This window comes from Anser anser (genome assembly GCF_964211835.1).
Source record: "Anser anser genome assembly, chromosome: 4".
Taxonomy (NCBI): domain Eukaryota; kingdom Metazoa; phylum Chordata; class Aves; order Anseriformes; family Anatidae; genus Anser; species Anser anser.
The window spans coordinates 72673466-72693892 of NC_139724.1; the positions used below are offsets into that span (position 1 = coordinate 72673466).

Below are 20427 nucleotides of genomic sequence, written 5' to 3' on the forward strand. Positions count from 1 at the left end.
TAACAAGGGAGCTGCTCTGTGTCCTTCAGTGCGGGTGACTCACAGGTGTCGTAAATTTGTGACCTTTGCAGCTTCACCTCGTGGCTGGTTTCTGCCTCAGGAAGCAGCCTAGGAACCACGTCCAGTCTGAGCCCTCCGCTTTAATCCTCACAGCGACATAAGTGATAAAAGCAGCTTTTGGAGGAAAAAGGTCTGAGTTTTGTGTGGTTTCTTTGGTCCCGATTATCCCGCACTGCACTGACAGCTCCCCCACGGTCCCACAGACATTTTAAACCAGCCCAAGCCAGCACTGCTGCTGCAAGAAGTCCCGCTGCAGCCTCCACCTTCCCTGCCCCAGTGCTGGTGTCTGCTGCTGTTCACAGGTCTGAGGACCTGTCCCAGGTCGAGAGCTGCCTGGAAGCAAGAAGCAGCATTTAATCTGCACCAAATCCCCGACTGGGGTCAGGGTATGCAAACAGGATTCATACGTGTCCAAAGGAAAGGACAGTACGGGGCAGAAGCAAGCAGCTGGGTCGTATCATTTCAGCAGGTCTGCTGGCTCGTATTAGCTTGATGCTGCCATGAAGTCGGTGGTCTTTGTACAAAAGACAGGAGGCTGGGCCAGCTCAAGGGATTTTTAGTGGATTTAGCTTCTGATTTTACATAGAGTCTGCTGATTTTTGATTTCTGTGAGTTTAGCTTCTGATTTTACATAGAAGGTAACTGATCTCAATTTCACGACAATTTATTTTCGGAGAGCTCGTACAACGTATGTATACGGGCTGTTCTCATACATCTTTCTAGAGTTTTTCTGGGGAGTGGAGACAGATATCCAGGAATATCCTGAGTACTGATATTCCCACACTTCTGCTCTGTCCTGCAAAGCCTTTAGAGCTTAAGTTGGACTTAAGCCCTGACTCTCCTGCACAGAGGAGTGTCAGAAGGCACACTGCATGTTTCTGCTTTGAGATCACCCCAGCTAAGGACGATCTCTGCCTGAGGTAAGCTTCAGCAGAAAGGGCACTCGGTCCAGGCAATACAGTGCCTTCGGAGGACGTGATACTCTGGCCCAGGCAGCGTCAGCTCTGGACACCGATGTCCCGTCAAGCAGTGCAAATGTGCTTGCTGGAAGATGTCCCCCTGACTGTCCCAAAATAAAGGCTGGCTTCAGTGCTCAGCCCACACTGGAGGTTTCAGCTGACATCAGCAACCACCCCGTATGTTTGCATCAACTGTGGGACTGAGCTCTGCGGCCAGCATCCCACCCCTCAAGTCACAGCAGAAGGGAACAAGTTTTACCTGCGCTGTCCGGGATGTCTCCAAGGCAGTAACGCAACGTTATGAAGTGCAAAAAGCCCCCACTGTTAATACAGACACATCTGTATGTGGGTTGTACCTGGGCATTTGCCAGAAAAACAGCATTGCCTTGAAAAATATTCAGAAACGCTTTTCTGGAGCTCCCAGATCTCTATAATGACGAGCAGCCACGCGACATTTACAGTTCCCAAACGAAAGGGGCAGTTCTGCCCGGAGGAAAAGCACGGCTTGGAACATGCATCGAGGCTGAAATACCACAGGCTACCACCGGGCTGCCAAGAGGCTAAATGGAGAAACGCTGAGCTAGGAGCAAAGTGAGGGCTCAGATCAAGAGGACAGGTGGTCGGCCCGTTACACGCAGGAGGGGCAACCCCCGTGTTTCCTCGGCGTGTGCTGAAGGAAGGTGCGCGTGTTTCACGCACGTGTTTCAAGGCACGGTGAGGCAGACGTTGCTCCTCGTGTCGTCTGCGTGTGGTTTTTGGCTGGGTGCAGGGAGGAGGAGGAGGAGGAGGAGCGGGGTCTTTCTGTGGGATGGGTGTGAATATGGTTCAGCTGTCGGCACAAAAGGCAGCAGAGACGGCGGGTTAAGCTCGCCGAGCATCTCAGCTATTGCTCAAGCAACAGCACAGCTGCCTTCGGTGCCTGGCCAAGGGGTGGATGCAGCTACTGAAAAAGCAGCAAAAGGTACAGGAAAGGAAGAGCTAATTCCCCTTGTCTCAGACTCTGGCACATTCTATGTCTTGACCTCACAAGACACTCTTCACCGGGCAAAAATAACCCTTTGCTGTGTCTGCCCGTGGTCCTTGCTAACCGAATGCCAAGCTCTTCACACAGCGATTCCCTTCTGCCAAAAGGGAATTCACAAATCAATCTAACCAGCACCAGTCACGTTATAAAGAATCACAACAGTGGAAATGAAACAAGCCAAGCAGTTACTTAATGCAGTCAGGGTATAGCGTGGTCCTGCAGCCAGCTTTTGGCCAGAGCCAAAGCCCACCGGTGTCAGGAGGGTTTTCTCGGTGGGCTTGGAAGCACGCCCGAGAGATGTGAAAGCAGAACCCAAGCCCCTCCTAGCGCTCACTGTGGGAGCGGGTTTTCATACCAACAAACCTGAGTTTCAGCTGTCTCCTCTGTGCAGGGAAGGCAGCAGACCTCTCTCTATCCCTGTCCTTCCGAATCACTTTCCTTTAAATATCGCATCTGCTCTTAAACACAGTCATGCAACAGGACTGGAACTGAGTAACACCAAGTTCCACGGCACATCTGGCTGTTTTTCCAGTGCTTAGGGTATAGGGATTCATCTAAACTGTAATCTTGACCTACAGAGCCATCTCTTGTCTTTGCCACATTGTTTTAAGTGAGGCATGTACCAGCCGTTCAGTGGCAATGCTGGCTTGAGGAGCTTCCCGTTCCTCACCACTTGGCTTCACACTACATCTCTCCAAAGGTGCCTTAACAGAGTCGTTTTGGAGCTCCCCTGTGAGGTTTATCAGCAAATTGGTCTGAGTTTAAAATAATCCCATAGAAACTGTAAAAGAAAGTATTTTTTTATCTGAATCAAACGCTGAATTAATGTATTGCGGGTCCCACAAGTCCCTGGCTTAACCAACAAGAAAAAATATAGACGTGTAAATAGAAAAGTGAACACTCAAGAAATCAAGAACAGCAGCGCTAGGTCAGCTCAGAGCTCTGTCACTGCCAGCAGCTGGCAGCAGTGCGGGGCAGTGTATATAGGAGGGCACGCGGCAGCACTGCTTCCCCAGGACCCAAGAGATGCCTGACAGCACGAGAAAATAACTCCTGATATTCGCAGGGCTGGCTGCCTTAGGAGCCCAGCTACACCATTTTCAGGATTTCTTCCCAAGCCTATAGCTCTTTACCAGGGGATGGCTCGAGTGACCTCAGCTGGCCTGCTCCGTGGCCTGAGGGCAGCACTTCTTGTTTTCGTAAGGCTCCTGATCTCTCCTTGGCACTGCTACCTCTCGTCCTGAGAAAATTAAGAGCCTGTGCTAGATGGAAAACAGATTCTTCAGCCTTTGTGCATCCCTGAGAGCCACAGGAGAGAAATAAAGGGAGTTTTCAGAAACGTTACAAAAGCACTGCCGCAGGCAGTACGTGTATGTACTTCATCAAAGCCTGTGACCCCTGCAGAAGTGAGTGATGCTCCCACACGCTCCCAGGCGCGGAGATGCCAGTCTCAAAGTAGAAAGGGTTACAACTGCTACAGCGGTGCTTGGCTTTCCCATCTGCGAGGTTGGCTATGGCCTAGCAATGCCTCCTTCCTCGAGCAAACCCCACGGACCTCAGCGCTTCTCAGCACATCCAGACAAAATAACGCTTCGGGTTCCTGTCCCTGCTACTGATCCTTTGTAAACTCAGTGGCTTTGGGAGCTGCACTTGCAGAGGATTGTAGTGGGTTGGTAGGAACGGAGGGTGCAGGGAAATGGGTGAGTGCGGGAGCACCGGAATGAACAAATGGCAGAAGAAGGGCTACGGGCACGGCACCCGAATCGTCAAGATCCCAGCACACCCACATGCAGTTCCTCGGATGCCTGGATTGGAAAATAAAGGCTAGAATAAAAGAAAACATAAAAAGGGACATTTTGGTTGTCTAGAAACTTCTCAGGAGGTAGTGACAAGACAGAGCACTGCTACTACGACTGAGAAACCTCCTTGAGAAATGGGGATCGAGCCACAGACAGCACTTTTCCGCTGATCAGGTATTTTACAGGGTATATTCACTGAAGGAAGGTGTACAGGAAAGCCACATGAGAAATACTCTAAGGCATTGACCCTGAAATACATGAAAATCGTCTATCACACATGGCTTTCAGGATCTGCCCACGAGAATTACAATTTGTTCTGCTTTACAGACACACGGAGGGGCAAAGATATGCTCCAGTGCACTGCAATAAAGCAGGCTCTGAATTCAGGTCTCCTAGACCCTTCCTCCTGAGCACAACTCTGCCTCTCTTGCATACACAGGACCTGTTTCTTCAAGACTCCCCTAAAAGCCTCCAGAAAGCAGGATTTCTACTGCAGGCAGCATCTGCGGTCCCAGCCGGGCTCTCTGTTAACGTAAGCTGGTTTTATGTATCCCAGCTACTGCTGTCAGACCTTCCAGGGGCTGGTGGCTCCCAAGACCCTTTTCAAGAAAGCAGAGACCTTCAGCTGAGTCACCCTCGTGTCAAACAGGCTGGGGTATTTTTGCTGACTCTCTCTGATGTCAGACCGAGTAAGTCCCATTATCTCTAAGCCAGGAATATAAAGGAGAAGTCTAAAGTTTCGGTGAGAAAACAAAATCCATCAAAATCCATCTAAAGTAACACGGAAGGTGAAGCAATAAGACCACGTCTGGGCTTGGCATGCTTATAAAATGTTGGCTCACCCAGAATAGGGCCCTCAGGGCCTGATACAGTCTGACTGAGAGTTCACACCCTTCCATACCCACACACAATAGTCGTGACTTTGATCAGTTCTCCCCTCGAATCGTTCTGGCTACACACATAATTGTGCCCGTACAAAACAGGAGAGATCAGGACCTCTCCTTTCAATTAATCTGATTAAAAGTGACAGCAAAACTCTGGCCACAGTCTTCCACCCAGCACGACGCAGCCGCCCGTGGCTGAAATCACCGCCTGGAGATGCCCGGCTGTACTGGATGAGGGACCTCAGGGAGGTCACTAAGGGAGATGGGACAGAGAGAGGTCTCGGAAGATTTTGCAAATCTGTGTCGATTTCATTAAAAGAAGAATTAAAACCAAAATCTCAAATTTTTCAGATAAAAAAAAAAATCTGATAAACACTACATTCTGTTTGAAAAGCCTACGAGCAGATCAATTTTTCAGAGATCCCCTTTGACATTTCCTCCTCCAGTACGGAAACCAGATCAAAATCAGAAAATTGTACGTGTTAAGAGCTGAGATTGCTGCCTTGAGAAAAAAAAAAAACAAACTACAAAGACTGCTCTACACACCTGGAATTAAGGTAAGTAAATTATGCTTTAGTTGTGCCATTTGTTATTTTGCTCTAAATTATATGTGATTTGGTTTTAATCTTTATTTTTTGAGTAGGACTTTTCTATTCTGTGTGAACACTTTACCTTCAGACTGATTACTACAAGTGAAAGCAAAATTTGCTACATGCATACAAGACCCTACATAAATATAAAATAAAACCACTGCAAAGCTGCAATAAAATCATCTGTTTCAGTTTACCTATAAAGAAAATGTATTCAACAGATGATGCTAAAAAACTGAAGAGAAGTCTATGAGCTATAATTCTCAGCGTCTGTAAAGGGCTTGGAGGATACTTTTTAGGAAGGAAGAAAACCCCATTTCTAACACTTTCCAAAATTAAAGCAAACTACAAGGGGTAGAAATTTACACAGGCTTGAAACACAGTGTATCTCTGCATGGGCTTCAACACACACACGCTGAAACTTTTAAACTTCAAATTTACCAGCCCACATTTCAAAAACTATCAAGACACGCCTGCAACTTTCTTTGGTTTCTCACCCCAGCAGCCGAGTTGCATGATCTTTGGCAGTGTCTGCGAATTCCTGCTTGGGACAACACTCCATCTCTCAATATTTTAGCAGAACTAATCTGCACAGTCATCCCCAATTAAATGTTTCGGATCTGGGTTCACTAAGATTTCTTTAACTGAGCTTGAAATAAATTTTCACAACCAAATCCTCAGGAACGGATTTTATTCCCACCATGCTGCTTCTTCCCTTTGTTCTTTCAGAATCTGAAAACAAACCTTTGCTTTTCAGGGACACTTGCTTTCCATAACAGCGCATATGCAGACATCCTTCATATTAAAAATAGCTGTCAGACCTTGGCCTCTGTTTCTAGGAGTGCTTTGTACAGGTTTTATTTCTCAGTAGGCTTCATCAGTGATGAAGTTCTAGACCTAGAGCTGTTGAGGGACAGCTACTGTACAGTTCAGAAGAAGGAGTGGGACTAATTCAACCCAGATATCCATTACAACTTGCATTTATGTTTAGATAGCATAACAGAGGGAGGTTGTATCACCATACGGAGGCTCTGATGATAATAACGACCCTTGCCCACTACTGTGCATTCTTACCCCTGCTTTTGGCACTTCCATTAGCCCCTCTCTTTGAAAACCCACCGCTGCTTGCACTGCAACTTTACAGCTCAAGTTGCAAAGACTGACGCTGGCCCCCTTGCGTGCTCACGTCCAGTCCTTGATACCAGCCAGGAATAGCAACCAACAAACGATGATACTGTTCTCTCTTAAGTGTACAGTGTGCCTGTGTCCTGTGAGTTCTGGTATGTGCTGCCTGCGATGTCTGTTTCTATATATTGCTGCCAACGGCATGACTTCATTCAGCTGGGTGATATTCCAGACAACACACCGCTGAAAATAACGCTGGCACTTACCTGAGCTGCCAGTGCCTTCCGATGCACTTCTGGATGGTTTTGGCTGGCTCTGTTTGCTACTTGTTCGTACAGTGACCGACGGGGGAACAGTGCTGCTGCTGTCTCCACGAATGGTCGAGAGATCCTGCATGCTAAAGCTCCTTAGTCTCTCGGACAAGGCTCCCTGTCCCTAGTTAAACAAGCAAGCAAATAACACACACAAAGATTAGATTAAACAGTGCATTTTGAACTTTTCTCCTCCCTAGCTCATTGAAATCCATCAGGACAATAGGAAGAGAAAATATTGCCTGGTCCAGTAACCTAGAAAGGACATAAATGGGTTGTTAAATGCATTATTTCACTCTCTTTGCCCTTCTTTTTGCAGTGGTTCTACACACATATTGTGATCATTCAAAATTTTGATGGACAGCATCTCTGATTCTTCAATGCAGTCATTTGAGCTCCGAGCAGCCTTGGCCACATCTGAAGGAGCAGGATGTTGCTGAGTTTCTCTAGTAGGTACTGTTCTTCATTAATATCTTAGATAAAGAGGTTCTTGGCTTCAGAAATGCAATTTAATGGTCTACATCAAAATAACTTCCTTTTAAAGGTAATCCTCCATGATATTTGCCCAGCAGTTCTCAGACATACAGAGAATTTCCAGAGCACATAAAATTTGAAATTTTAAGGTAATAAAAAGCTATTCTTAAATGCAAAGAAATATTTTGGTACTTTTTTCATGCAGTTTAAGGAATAAATAAACTCACACCCTATTTCATTTCTTCGTAGACTAGCTCTCAATCAAGAAAAAAACATATTCCTTGGTGAAAGGAATATAGCTGTTCTTCCTAAATGACGGCTTACTTAAAGGACACCTTATATTAAAACTACATCCTATCAAAAGGTTGGTTATCAGTGCACATCTTCTTGAATTCTGTGATCCTCACACAACACAACTGCCACAGAGCAAGAATGCCAGAATTACAATCAATACCGAACCTATCTATCCTTCTCTGTTGGCTGCATTAGGTGATATTCAGCGTATAAATAACATAACTGATAAAAAGTACACTTGGGTTTTGGTTTTACACAGAGCCTGGCTCTAAAATTATTGCTGGTAGTGTCAATTAAGAAAAATTCAGCGCGTGTTTTGACCGAGCTGAGATCAGAAAGTCTGAAGACAAACAGCAGTGAGGATTGCCCCGCTAAATAAAAAACGGTCAATGCACGTTGTAGCAATTCACACGCTGCCTTCACTTAGTGATTCTTGGTGGCTATGATTCTGTGAACTCGTGCATAGCCACCCTGTTCACAGTTCTGATTCAAAGGCAAACACAAGACATCCTACCCCGCAGTACGACTACAGCAGACAGGTCCCTAGCAAGAGACAGCTGGGAGCAATCAGACCACCAAACAATATTTTGCTGCTGCAGAATGACTGGAGCAGCAAAGCCAGGGGCTTAGCAATCGATAAGCTGCTGTAACACGAGCGCTGTATTCCTCCTGCACTACCAGCTCAAGTGTCAGCAGCACGCCAGCTTTTAACCTCCTCCCAGCCGCTTCGCTCAGCCAGCTCGCCCAAATATTACTTAATTCCAGAGAGTGACTGATGGATGTGGCCGTGAGTCAGACTGGAGATGAGATTTGTGCATCGGACCAACCTGGCAGGGAAGGTGACACCAATGTACTATTTTGCATTGAAAAGGCAGAAGTTATACTAATATTCTCGCATTGCAACTTGAAATAGAGTGGCATAAAATGATCAAAGGCCCCAGAGAGAGCTTTAAAATAAGGACCTGATACACGCCTGTCTTTTCTTGATTTCTGCTTTAATTTTACCTGAGCTTGTTACAGCAAGGACAAAGGCTGCTTATCACACGGGTAACAGCCAACATTACCGCTGCTACCGTGCCATGAAACAGTTTGTCCAAACCTCAGAAACAGCAGGAATAGGAATGGCTTAGGCTGAGCGATGACAGTGAACACGTGAAATCCTGCTCACTTCCAGTCTTCTTCTTTCAGATTTTTGCACCTTCAGACTTTGCAGGAACAGGCTGGATTTCAATGCTCGTAGGGCACAAAATAACACTTCAATCGCAATTCTTTCCCAGTTGCCACATTTCTACTTGAGCCCAAATGGAAACACGACAGAAATTATCATTACAATGGAACCAGGACAGTTTCAAAGTAAAACGGCAATGCCATTACCAGCCCTAATTTCCCTGTCACATAAGCAGCTGCTGTATTATGAAATCACAAACATTTGAAGGGACAACACTGCGAGGGCTTGCCCTGCTGTAGTTATATTTTAGCAGTAAAGTCTTCATCCAGCTGTAGAGACAATAAATCCACAATAAGACATCACTTATTAACAAAAGAAAAACCAAGATCATAATAGATCTAACATAGCAGACATCTCGGACTATGTTTGGTAAAAACAGACAAGTGGCAGATCAAGAGCAGCTATTTGGGGGATTTTTGTTTACCATTTTGTCCGTGATCACACAGATGCTCTTCCAAGTGCTACGGACACGAGAGATGTCCCAGAGATTTCAGCAGAACGTGTGTCTGCACAGGGGGAAGATCCAGATCCTGAGGTTACGTCTACACTGGAGGCCTGAGACGTATTTACAGGCACATACATGTGGACTTGGGCTAGTTTTATCCTAGTGAGCTAGCGAGGAGTAATACCACGACAGGTCAGAATGATCAGGATGAACACGAGCCTCACTCCCCCCGGGCACAAGACTTCCTGCCTAGACTCAACTTCTGCCTCACCCGTGTCTCCTGTAGGACACGGTCCATCCCCACGTGCACGGCACTTCTGACCCAGTATTTTGCCAGACAGTGAGGTTTCGGTGGCAACAAGCGGGTGCAGGTGTGTCTTTCTTCCCTGTTCACTACAGGGCATCCGCTACCAAATTCATCTGATCTTCTGGTCCCTAGGAAAGCTCATCCCACAGTGGAGGTAAGGCACGAGCTGAAAGTGGACCTCTGTAGGGTTCCTTCACCTCTTCTGCCAGGACTCACCAACCTCATCGTACGCGGGACAGTTCTCTCTTTGCTTTGGTTTTCTCAGGGACAGGGGCAGAGAAGGGCCAGCCCTCGATGGCACTGAACAGGACAAAAGGCAAACAGTAAAAAGGCAGTATCACCTCCTGGTAACTGATATCAGTTGGTATCAACCTCACTCAGGTGTGATCTACCAGAGATACTAGCTCATCGCCCACCAACACGTGGCCTTTTAAGCTGCACAAGCTTCTCTGGGATTCCAAGGGAAGTTAAAGCTCTCATCCGTCTGGCATAGTAATTAAGCTAAAACTCATTTAGGTACACCTCTACCTGCTTCGGTCACAACAGTAGCTGTAGTACAGGCTTTCCTTACATCTCACACCTGGCACATTCTCTCCTTATTTTTGCTTTAAAGAGTGGGACAAAATACCCAAATAGTGAGCTTTCAAAGCAAGCTAACCCGCGTGCCACCTGTCCCTAACCGTGGCAGACTTATCTCCAGAAGTGATGTTAATCTCTGCACGCTCAGGCCACAGACACCGACCCAACCAACGTGGTTTGGAAGGATCAGAAATCTTGGAAGGATCCAAAAGCCGAAGCCGGTACTGCGACAGGTACTCTGAAAGGCACTGCATCAGAAATAGCTGGCGGTGTCTTAATTACTTGGCTTCTATAATTAATCTCTGCACTCACATCTGAAGTGAAACCTTTTAGAGGGAGATGGACTTAGGAGTCTGGAAAAACTGGGATTAAATACAGCGGAATTATTCACAGAAATTCCTCCACATATGTAGGTAGCTTTACGTAGGCTCTAGGAAAATGCAATTAGGCACATCATTTTAAAACCTGCTGTTTATATAACAAAGTCCCATTAACTATGATCCAAATATAAACAAACAACAGTCTCTAGATTTTATCATACCGTCAGGCTGACGATCTGAAAGAATTCTGTAGACATTATTTAGGCTTCAAAACACATGTAGTAACTAGATACTCCGTTTTGCTGCTGTAACAGCGTGGGGAAGTGACACAAATCGGGAATCAAAAAGCGTCAAGTCATACAAGAGAAGCTTTTAATATGCTCAGTGTTAATACAGGAGGGCACCTTCTGGCCTCTCGCATCTCCGGATCAGCAGTTAATGGACAGGCAAGGGAACGCTAAGCCACGCTCACTGCACTTCCAGCACAATACTAGCCCTGTTAATGGTCTCTCTCTGCTGTAACTGTGGTTAGCACATCTCCTCCCCAGCAGCAGACGTGTCTGCATGCATACGACAGCCACCAGCCTGCAGATGTTCACTACGAGGTGTGGCACACGCTCCTAGGACATGCTTGCAGAGATGCTTCTCCACCTTTGAGCCAAGTCCTGGCCTCACTGGCTCCACCTCAACCCCAACCATGCTAATGGGATCGCAGCAGTGGCAGGGCAAGGCTCCCTTTTGCCCACCAGTGAGAAAACAGAAGCAAACACGGCAGGTCGGCCACCACGGTAGCAACAACCTGAGTTAGATGGGTTTTCCACAAACACAGCTCCCCGCCTGGCTGCTGGCATCCCTCTGATTGCCAGCAGAGGACTTGGAAGGCGTTTTGCTGATGTGAACAAGGAGAGGCTTTTAGAGCACAGCACGCAGGATCTACCTACGAGAAGCAGAGCAGACAGCGTCTGGCTTCAGACCAACCTCAGCTGAAAACAGCTCAAACTACTCCTACGGGGAGGCAGATGTTGGTTAGAGGTTAACAGAAGCACTCAGCAGATTACCTGCCCTTTTTTCTGGTCCAAATACAAGTGCAAATGAAGTAGCTGAGAGACCTAGCAAGGGAAAAAGAGAGCGAATGTGGCAACAAACGTACAAGCTTTGACGATAAGATCTGTTTGAAGCACAAGTAACCGAGGTGAGCCGTGAGCACGAGGCTGGGCGCTGATGCACAGGGACTCACACACACACAACAAGCAGGGACACCCACCTGTGCACTACACCTCTGAACGTAGGTTCTCCCTTCCTCAGCTCTCCCAGAGAGATGAAGAAGGCACTCCACAACCCCAGCTGACAGGGTGTAACCTAGCAAGTGCGCGTAAAGAGTTCAGCAAATTATAAAAGCAACAGGCTGCCGCTCTTTGCACTTCACAGGCGCTTCCCACCGGAGAAACCCCCAGCGTCTGGCCACCTCCAGACTTAAAACCATTAAGGACAGAGCGTATTTATGACTAATTCAGGCAGGATTAGCTGAAGGACGCTCAGCAATCATTTTAGACCCGGTGACAGAAGGTTCTTCTGCGAAGCGGGGCAATGCTCACGCCCAAGCTTATGGTGCCTACCTGCAGAAGGTCCCGCTAAGAGCAAACCCACCGGCTTTGTGGGCTGAAGGGGGCAATTTGTTTTTCTGCCATTGGCAAACCACACGAACGCAAATAACCTACAAGCAATATCCTTACGGCCAGGGCCCGCATGCCACGCCTGGCTGAGAGCAGCTACGCACTTTGGGGATGTCAGGCAGGACTAAAGACTCCAGCGGAAATCAGCCGGCTTTAAAGCTGATGGTGGAAACTTAATTTCATCCACCCTTTTTGTTTGCGTAGTCCATTTCCTCTTCTGGGAACTGCTTGTTGCTGTCTCTCCCAGCCTGGGCTCTGTATGAATTTATTGTTTGGTCCTGTGCATTCACTGGCTATTGTCTGCTCCTCGAGATACCGACGCAAGAGCCAACGAGATGGAAAAACTGGGATCAGCCGCTTGGATTGCAGCTCTGCATTGAGGTGTTATTGATCTGGGGGGAAGTCAGTTTCTTGAGATTTCGGAGTGAAAAACGCATTATACCATGACAGGAACAATTCATGAAATAGTCATCAGTGGCACCACGTTTCAAGAAAGCCGTGTGTTATCCCCCTTTGATGGTTTAATATAGTTCAGCCAAGAGATCGCTGATTTTGGACCCCACGTGGCGATCCTTTAAAGGATGCTATTTTCAAGAGGAGTACGCAGATAACACTGGCAGGTCCACAGAGGTTTCTCAGACTCTGTACTCTGAATCACTCCTGACCTCCACAGCTCTTGGCCCTGTTACAGACCAGAAGCAGCACTAAGCAGACTGGACAGAAGTGTCCTACGACACACGTGGTGAGCAAAGTAACGCTCTCCCTGCAAGCAGTGGGATCTCATCGTTACGAAATCCCGTTACAAATCCCTTCTCCGACAGGGAAGGATGCTCCCTGCCTCCCTCCTTCCCAGCTGAAGTAGAAGTGCAGTTCTGCACTGCCGTGGCACACAGGCAGCATCTCTCCCCCACGAGTCTGGGCTTCAAATTCCCACCGTACCAGGCTGTCAGTCGTCATGGGGAGTTAGAGCTAAACACTTCTGACTTCTGGGCAGTTGCACTGGCTGCCTCAGCCAGGTACTAAAAACTAAGGAAAAGGTGCTGGTGCTGGTGAGGATAAAATCCAAATGATTATCTTGTTTTAATCTCCTGGCTTAAAAAACAGCAAAAACACGCGGTGAGGCTTTCCGATAAATTTCTTGGGCTCGGGGAACCTAAACCAGCAGAGCTGCAACCCCCACGGGGTGCTGAGCCCAAAGGTGGGAATGGAAGCCAGGCTGCCGGAGCACTCGGGTGGCTGCGATTTGAAGCAGTTTGGGACCTGCTGATGCTGCACTCCTGAGCGTGAAGGAGGCGGACGTGAGCACCGAGACCCTCCCACCTACATCTGCATGCCTGGCCCTTCTACCAGACACGCGGGATGACAGCTAGCTCTGGCAGCACCGCAAGCCCTATTTCCCCACGCGTGAAAGGCTCCTGGACGGTTTCTCAGACTTATTAGGCACAAACGGGCTTTTCATCGCCACCAGTCATGCGTGCCTGCTCCCTCCACCTCATTTATCATCTCCTGCCGAGGCTCCGTGCCCACTGGCGCTCCCCGTCCCGAGGGCAGGCTGCACCAGGGGGCACACAGCACACCACAGCACCAGCTGCTGTGCCAGCACTCCCTGCCCTACACACAGGGGGGAAGAGGAAGGGCCGAGGAAGGTACCTTATCAGCAACCCTGGCCTTGTGATGGCTGCAGGACGTTTTCTGCAGCTCTCCTTTTGAAGAGCAGAGTTGTGACTAGTTTGAGGTGGTTAATGAGCTGGGAGCAGGGTTTTGTCCTGGGGAAGAATGGCACTGACCTGTTTGGCTGGATTCGTTTATCCAGGGGGAGGAATAAGGGAATTTGGGAAAAACAGGACCTTAGGGAGAGGGTCTGTGAGCTGGGGAGAGTGTAGAAGTGGTGATGGGAGGGTTATAGGGACAAAGGAGGCGACGGCAGGGCTTGGCAAGCTCTTGGGAAGGGAAGGAGGGAGAGGAGCTGGGGACTGGGGACAGGGAAAGGCAGCGGGTGGTGGGAAGCTGAGGGTGATGGGAGGAGGATGAGCAAGTGCTGGGGGTGGTGACAGCGAGGGAGTACATACGGGTGTGCTGGAGGAGGCCGATGCTGCCTTGAAGCCATCAGCGCCACTCCCCACTGCAGCCATACGCGAGTCCCAGATGCTCACGTCAGAAACCTGACCGCTGCCGACAAAAAGCCCGTTTGTGCCCAGGGCTCCAGCTGATGGCTCTGCTGCCCCAAAACCGAGCTGTAACAGCCCTGCCGCTGTCCTGCTGCTGCCGTGACGGAGGATGGGAGGGGAGCTGCTCAGACCCCGAAGCAGGTTCCTCTTCTGCTCGTCCTCCGCTGCCGTAAGCTGAGCTGGAAAGAAGGTGCTCAGTGCCCAGAGGGACCAGGAATGGCTGAACGAGCTGGAACTAATTGAAAACATGCAAAGAGCAGCAGGACTTACTGCCCGGTCATCTAATCCTGCCACTTAGCACTGACCCACTTGAAGTCACAGCGTGTGACAGGATGACCAAGCGACGAGGACAGGATTACGGAGCCCCAAATGGGATTATGCTCCCTGGAGGGGCTGCTGGGGGCAGGGAAAGGATCTGTGCTGAGCACCGACGCAGGGGGAATAAGACCGGCTACCTAATGCTCTGTCTGCTGAGAGAGCATCAAAAATAGATTCTCCTGAGAGAGAGAAAACACCCAAGGGAGCCAGCTGGGCAGACTCGGGGTACTTGGGACACTGACAGCTCCTCAGCCTGTAAAATGACCTGGCACCGGTCGGTGCCAGGGTTAGCACAGCTGTGGCTTCCAAACAGACCAGAGCAGGGGAGGGGAGCAGAAGGAAGGGGAAGGGAAAGAAGCCTGCACTTGGCTAACTATGGCTATTGTTTAAGACAGAAAGGGGAAAGGGCCAGGGGATCAGAGATAAGGAACGTGCACGTGGCTGCGCTCAGCTTGCAGCACCTTAGCCCGGGATAAATATCTAAGTAGCAGCCTGTCATGTACAGTGATCGGGGAGCCAGCCTCCCCGTGTTGCAGTGGGGATAAGAAGAATGAAAACACGGGCCTTGAGCGAAGATCTAATCACCACAGGGAAGAGATCGTGATGGATCTGGACCACTGTGACCACAAGAAGATCAGTTACCGCAGCTCAGACAGACAGGAGAGGCTGGGAGATGTACCTCCAAGAACTTTAGATCTACGATCATTTTAGATCCTTTTAGATTTAGATCCTTTAGATGCCTTTAGATCCTTTAGATGCCTTTAGATCCTTTAGATGCCTTTAGATCCTTTTAGATGCCTTTAGATCCTTTTAGATGCCTTTTTTAAGATCATTTTAGATGCCTTTAGATCGAAGCTCATCTACTCAGAACAGGCCTGTACAGAGCACGCTTTCAGCCCACATCTCACTGTGTATTTGCCAGCAGAAGATTATTTGCAAAGTCTAAGGGCCCATTTCTTAATATCAAAGAACATCCTTTTCCTCACCCGTTAATGCGAGTGAAGTAGGAAATAAGAGAGATCCTCAATTTGCTTGCTGGTAAAAGCCATGTTTCCCACTGGATATATGGTCATCGCTCTCGGTCCCAATTTTAACATGTTGGCTTGTTAAAGGCTGAAACCCAGCGGCTCTCTTCAGAGCTCACTTCCCAATCCATACCCCACCTTACCACAGGCTAGCTGGATACCCTTAAACCTCGGCACAGGGAAAGCCAGGATAAGGCTTACAAATAGTATGCTCCTTCCCCCTCCCCGGAAACTTTTCCCAGGGGACAGCACTGCAGTCTTACTTGGCATCTGCCAGCTCAGAGTGTTTTCTAGATAATTAGTCCTCTAAACTTCGCTCACGCAGGATAATCTCCCTCTGTTACACCTCTCTCTCAAGTGGGCAAGGAAGGGTGGTGACATACATTCAACAGCAGCTGAAAAGCAGAGCAACAGAAGCTGTTCCCACCCGTACCTTCTTGGAAACAGCACGCTCCGCAGCAGGGACGGCTACACGGAAACACGTCCACAGCCGACCCACCGCGCTTTACGTCCTGAATATTCGAGGAGCCCGAGCTCAGCAGTTCTGTACTGCAGCACCTCGGGCTGGAAAACAGCCATGCAACTCTCCCTGCCCAAAAGATGGCGAATTCAGTCCGAGGAGGGCAGGGACAGAAACTGTCTCAACAATTCCTGACTATTGCACCGTGAAGAGTGCAAAGATATTAAGGGTGTGGTCCTGTGAGCAGCAGAGCTGAACTGCCTCCTTCCCACCACCAGGACGGGGGGATCTCGCTTTCCTTTCCTCCAGCCACGCTCCTCACCATGCAGCTCTGTCCCGTCCCTTGTGCTGGCTCAGGCTCTCATGAGACACACTTGTGGACTCTTTCGCTTACTAAGAAAACCAGAACTCCCTTTCTTTCTCTTTCTGGATTAGTTTTATGATACGTTACAGAGAACCTGAGGAGGTCCAAGCGGCTGGTGCAGCGTGACCCACTGGGAGTAGGAGCATTGCCCCATTTGGGAAAAGGAGAGCTGTTTTTTAGCTCACCCTGTCCCTGGCATCGCACCCTGAGGAGCACAGAAGCAAGCAACTTGCTGGAGGCCACACGCCGAAGTGGTGAAGGAAGCCAGGAGCCCTGTTTTTCCTCAGGTATTCGCAGTCACTTAAATCTCAAGGTTGAAGCAAAGACAAGAACAGTCCTTGGTTTGGCGTAAAAATAAATTATTCAATCCAATGACTACCTCTCGCTCATTTTCCCATCCCCAAGGTAGTGTGCAGGAGAGACTCTTCTGGTCCATCACAGGCAGCAATATTTCATCTGTTTTCTCTCCGGTTAGGCTGGCAGGTGTGCCATATAACAGTACCACAGGAGTCACAGCATGGGTTGGTTTCTTCCAGCAATGAAAGGGAGCTTCATTATCTCAAGCCAAGCAACAGCTTCCTTGTACCCTGGGGGGTCTTCTCCCTTCTGCCCAGCTTCCTGCTGCCACTGGAGCTGCATTTCACGGCAGTGAGAATCTTAAGAAATACGCCAGAAAAGCAGAACGAAGCGGAACAGTAGGAAATAAAACTGTGGTGTTGGCTTTTGATTCAGGCTGAAGAGACGATGAAGACTCTGCTTCAGTCCCGAGACAAACAGGTGGGCACCGTGGGCCCGGGCACCACTGAGCTTCGCATGTTCCAGGGCTACCCAAAAAGGAATCGGTTTCTTTGGGATTCGCACATTGTTTCTCACTCTGTCCTGAAAGACAGCTCTAGCACAAAGAGTCTGCAACACGTTGTAGGAAGCAAAGGCAGTGCTGCAGAACGGGCTTTCCCAGAGCCTGTTTACGTCCGTGGTGTGACTTCTTCAGGTTTACGTAACGGCACTGAAAGCACTGCTGTCACGGAGGTATCACACAAATGTTGTGGCCCTGGGCATAAAGCGCACAGCTTCGCCTCAGCGCCACGTTTATCCTAGCTTTCAGGCCGGGTTTGGATTAGCCAGCAGTCCCTGTTTAGCAGAGCCTCCCCGCTGAAGAGCAACAGCTCAGAAGAACCGAGCCAGGCCTGACAGCAGGGTAAAGAAAGGCAATTTGGGGCTTTTCTTTGGAACAGTTTTTGCATATCCTTGTCATCCTGTATGTATGTGGCATATCCCAGGGGCTCCCACTTCTATAACGCCTTCAGTTCAACACGCTTAATAGCCTGCACATATTTAGCATCCCAAGGATGTATTACTCATTTTTACAGGAGCTAAGGCCAGGAAATACTAAATGATGTGCCCAAGGTCATACAAAAAGCATTTGGCAGAGGAAAATAGTTTCCTTCAACTCCCGTTCATGAGTTTTTCCTAATATCAACATCCATCTTGCCCGCATGTTTCTACTGTCCTTTTGCAAGAGGCATTGTATTTGACTGCACAGGAACTCCACCTTTTATGCAAGTTTTGCCCCCAAAACCTCAAAGTACAGTTGCTGTAGCTGCACGTCCATGCTCGGCCATGGTAATCCATGGCCAGAGAGCAGAAGCACCAAACGCAGTTATCAAGTCCTCGCAGCTTTTATGCAAAGAAAGAGATAAAAGCTGCTTTCAGGTTCTGGCTAGAAGCCAGGAACAGAGCACAGGCTACGCCTCTTCGGACGAGGCCACTCTTCCAAAAACACCTAATGCCACGTCCCATTCACTCTTACATAACCTAAGCACGTCTCCAGAGAATTATACACCAGGTATGCCCTGTGTAAACCTTGCAGCCTGTCGGTACCTGAATTAGAGCTCAGCAGATGCTCCAGATTTCTCAACAATTCAGCGTAACAACTGACAAACTGCAGGGCAGGTGGCCTTTCCCTTCCCCAGCAAGGTACTGACCAAAAAACTACTCCCCACACAGGGTGCTGTGTCCACCTAGAGTCAGCATCTTCCACGCTCCTATTTTGGCAATGAAAACTAAGAGCTGTGATGAACAGCATTGCTATCACTGTCACCTGGCTGCTAAATGGCATGGAACATTTAAAAATTCAGCAGAGGCCTGAGGCAGCCCCTAGCCTTAAATCCTGCATTTTCCAACCTCATAGAGGCTTCCTGAGCACCACACGTACTTAAGGGTCTTTATCCCAAGGGGCACCTGTGTGGCTGGTGATGGGAGAGCGGAAGGCATGATCAAAATCGGCGATAGGATCCCTACCACCGCTGTATCTCCCCCTCCACACTGTGGCTGCCGTTGGCAGTGGATGTGGGTGAGATGTTAACGCCTCCACCCCGACCCACACCCTTACCTTGGAAGCTGCCATGACAGCTGCCGTGGCCGCGACATTCAGGCCCCGCTTCCCAAAGTGCACAAGGGCATCGTAGCTCCGGTCTTTTGCCTGGACGAGGCAGTCATCGATCTCCTGTCACAGCAGACAACGAAATAAACAAACGAACAAAAAAAGCACACGAGGGACAAAATCAGAGTGGTCCCAGCCTCAGATTCTCGGCAGGGCCAGGTCATCTGTCATGGAGGTAGACGTGTTCCATATCCCCCACCTTGGCTGGAGAGTTCAGAGCCAGCATTTGCAAAGAGGAAGGGTTTGCAGGGGAGTAGAAGCTTCCATTTCAGCCTTATTCTGTGAATGGAAGATCAGGACCCAAAGCTGGGATACGTTTGCACAATGCAACCACCGTGCAGAGGTCCTGGAGGCAGGACAGACACATCCTGGGCAGAATGAGCCAGGGTACAGCAGGAGCTGGTGGTAATCTATAGAGCCTGAAGGCAAATTGGATTGCCCTATGGTTAAAAAGGAGTCACGGTATGATGCTGGGCAGCTGCAGCTCTACTGCCCTGAGTCTAGGACTGATGATCTCAGAAGTATCTGAGATCTCTTTGCACATCACTGCAGTGTCCGGCTCCAACATGCCCATGGAAATGGTTGGTTCAGAGGTTCTGGATTTCGGTGCTGCTCAACATGCAGGGAAAGTCCCTGCCCTCGTGCTCCCCACCCCAGTACGCAGGGGTCTGAATGATGATGGATGACAATGAGTTTCAGTGCTTAGCTACTAGATGTGCTGGGTTAGCAGGAGCTGCAGACTGTGAGAAGCTCTTGGCTTATTAGTGTTCCCTTCCCTATTTCTAGCAGATAAGAGGTGGTAACCCAAAATGCACGAGCGCTGTTTGTGAGATGCCTAAGCAGAAGTTCCCAGGAAGCAAAAAGGGGACTGATCCCCACTGTCCTTGGACAGGACCGAGATACAACTGTTCATGTACTGCTTATGGCTTAAACAGAGATCTTTCACTGCCGTAGCTGGCAATGTGGGAAAGGGTTATTCACTGCTTGGTAGTGTGTACGTTGATGTGTGACTGATAGCTATTCTCAGCCCACAGATTCACGTGAGCCAAATGGATCTGCCTGACAACGTCCCGTTCACAGCCACAGGAGTCTCCTAGGCAGGCAAATGATTCAAGCTGTGATGTCTCCTCTGAAATTAACATCGTGAATTTCAGCAGGCCATTTCTCAAACCAGGACCTCAACATGCTACGTGCCTCACTTCAACAAGCTGCATCTCTCCCAGCCAGGCAAGTGCTTGCTAAGCCCCTTTCTGGCAGGCTGGACTATTTGTCTCATTGCTGCACAGAGCTGGGAACAAAATAAAGGAGCCCTGGCTGCCAGACCCTGCCTCTCTAAATCATTATGTCCAGCCACAACACAGCTCTCCAGCTATATTCAGCTAGTACGTGCAAAGCAGCTCAGGAGGCGTTTTCATTCCCCTCCCTCCCAGCTTCTCAAGTGCATGAAGATGAACTAATATGTGTGAGCGAGCTGAACAGACGCCAGTATTTAAAAAAAACAACCACCACAAAGGACAAAAACACCGACCAAAAAGAGATGATCAAATGACAGGGGAAGAGAATCAGCAGCTCCCAGT

At 48.8% G+C, this 20427-nt stretch overlaps 1 protein-coding gene across 5 annotated transcripts in view; it reads right to left on the minus strand.

Annotated features, from left to right (window-relative positions):
- REEP1 (receptor accessory protein 1) overlaps nt 1-20427 on the minus strand; it is an 83083-nt gene that overhangs the window by 15201 nt on the left and 47455 nt on the right. For all 5 annotated transcript variants that reach the window (XM_083835002.1, XM_083835001.1, XM_083834999.1 and 2 more), the window contains exons 5-6: nt 18800-18913; nt 6708-6876 (exon numbers count right to left, since the gene is read on the minus strand). In XM_083835002.1, the coding sequence (XP_083691128.1) occupies nt 6708-6876; nt 18800-18913 (283 nt within the window). The remainder of the gene's footprint in view (nt 1-6707; nt 6877-18799; nt 18914-20427) is intronic.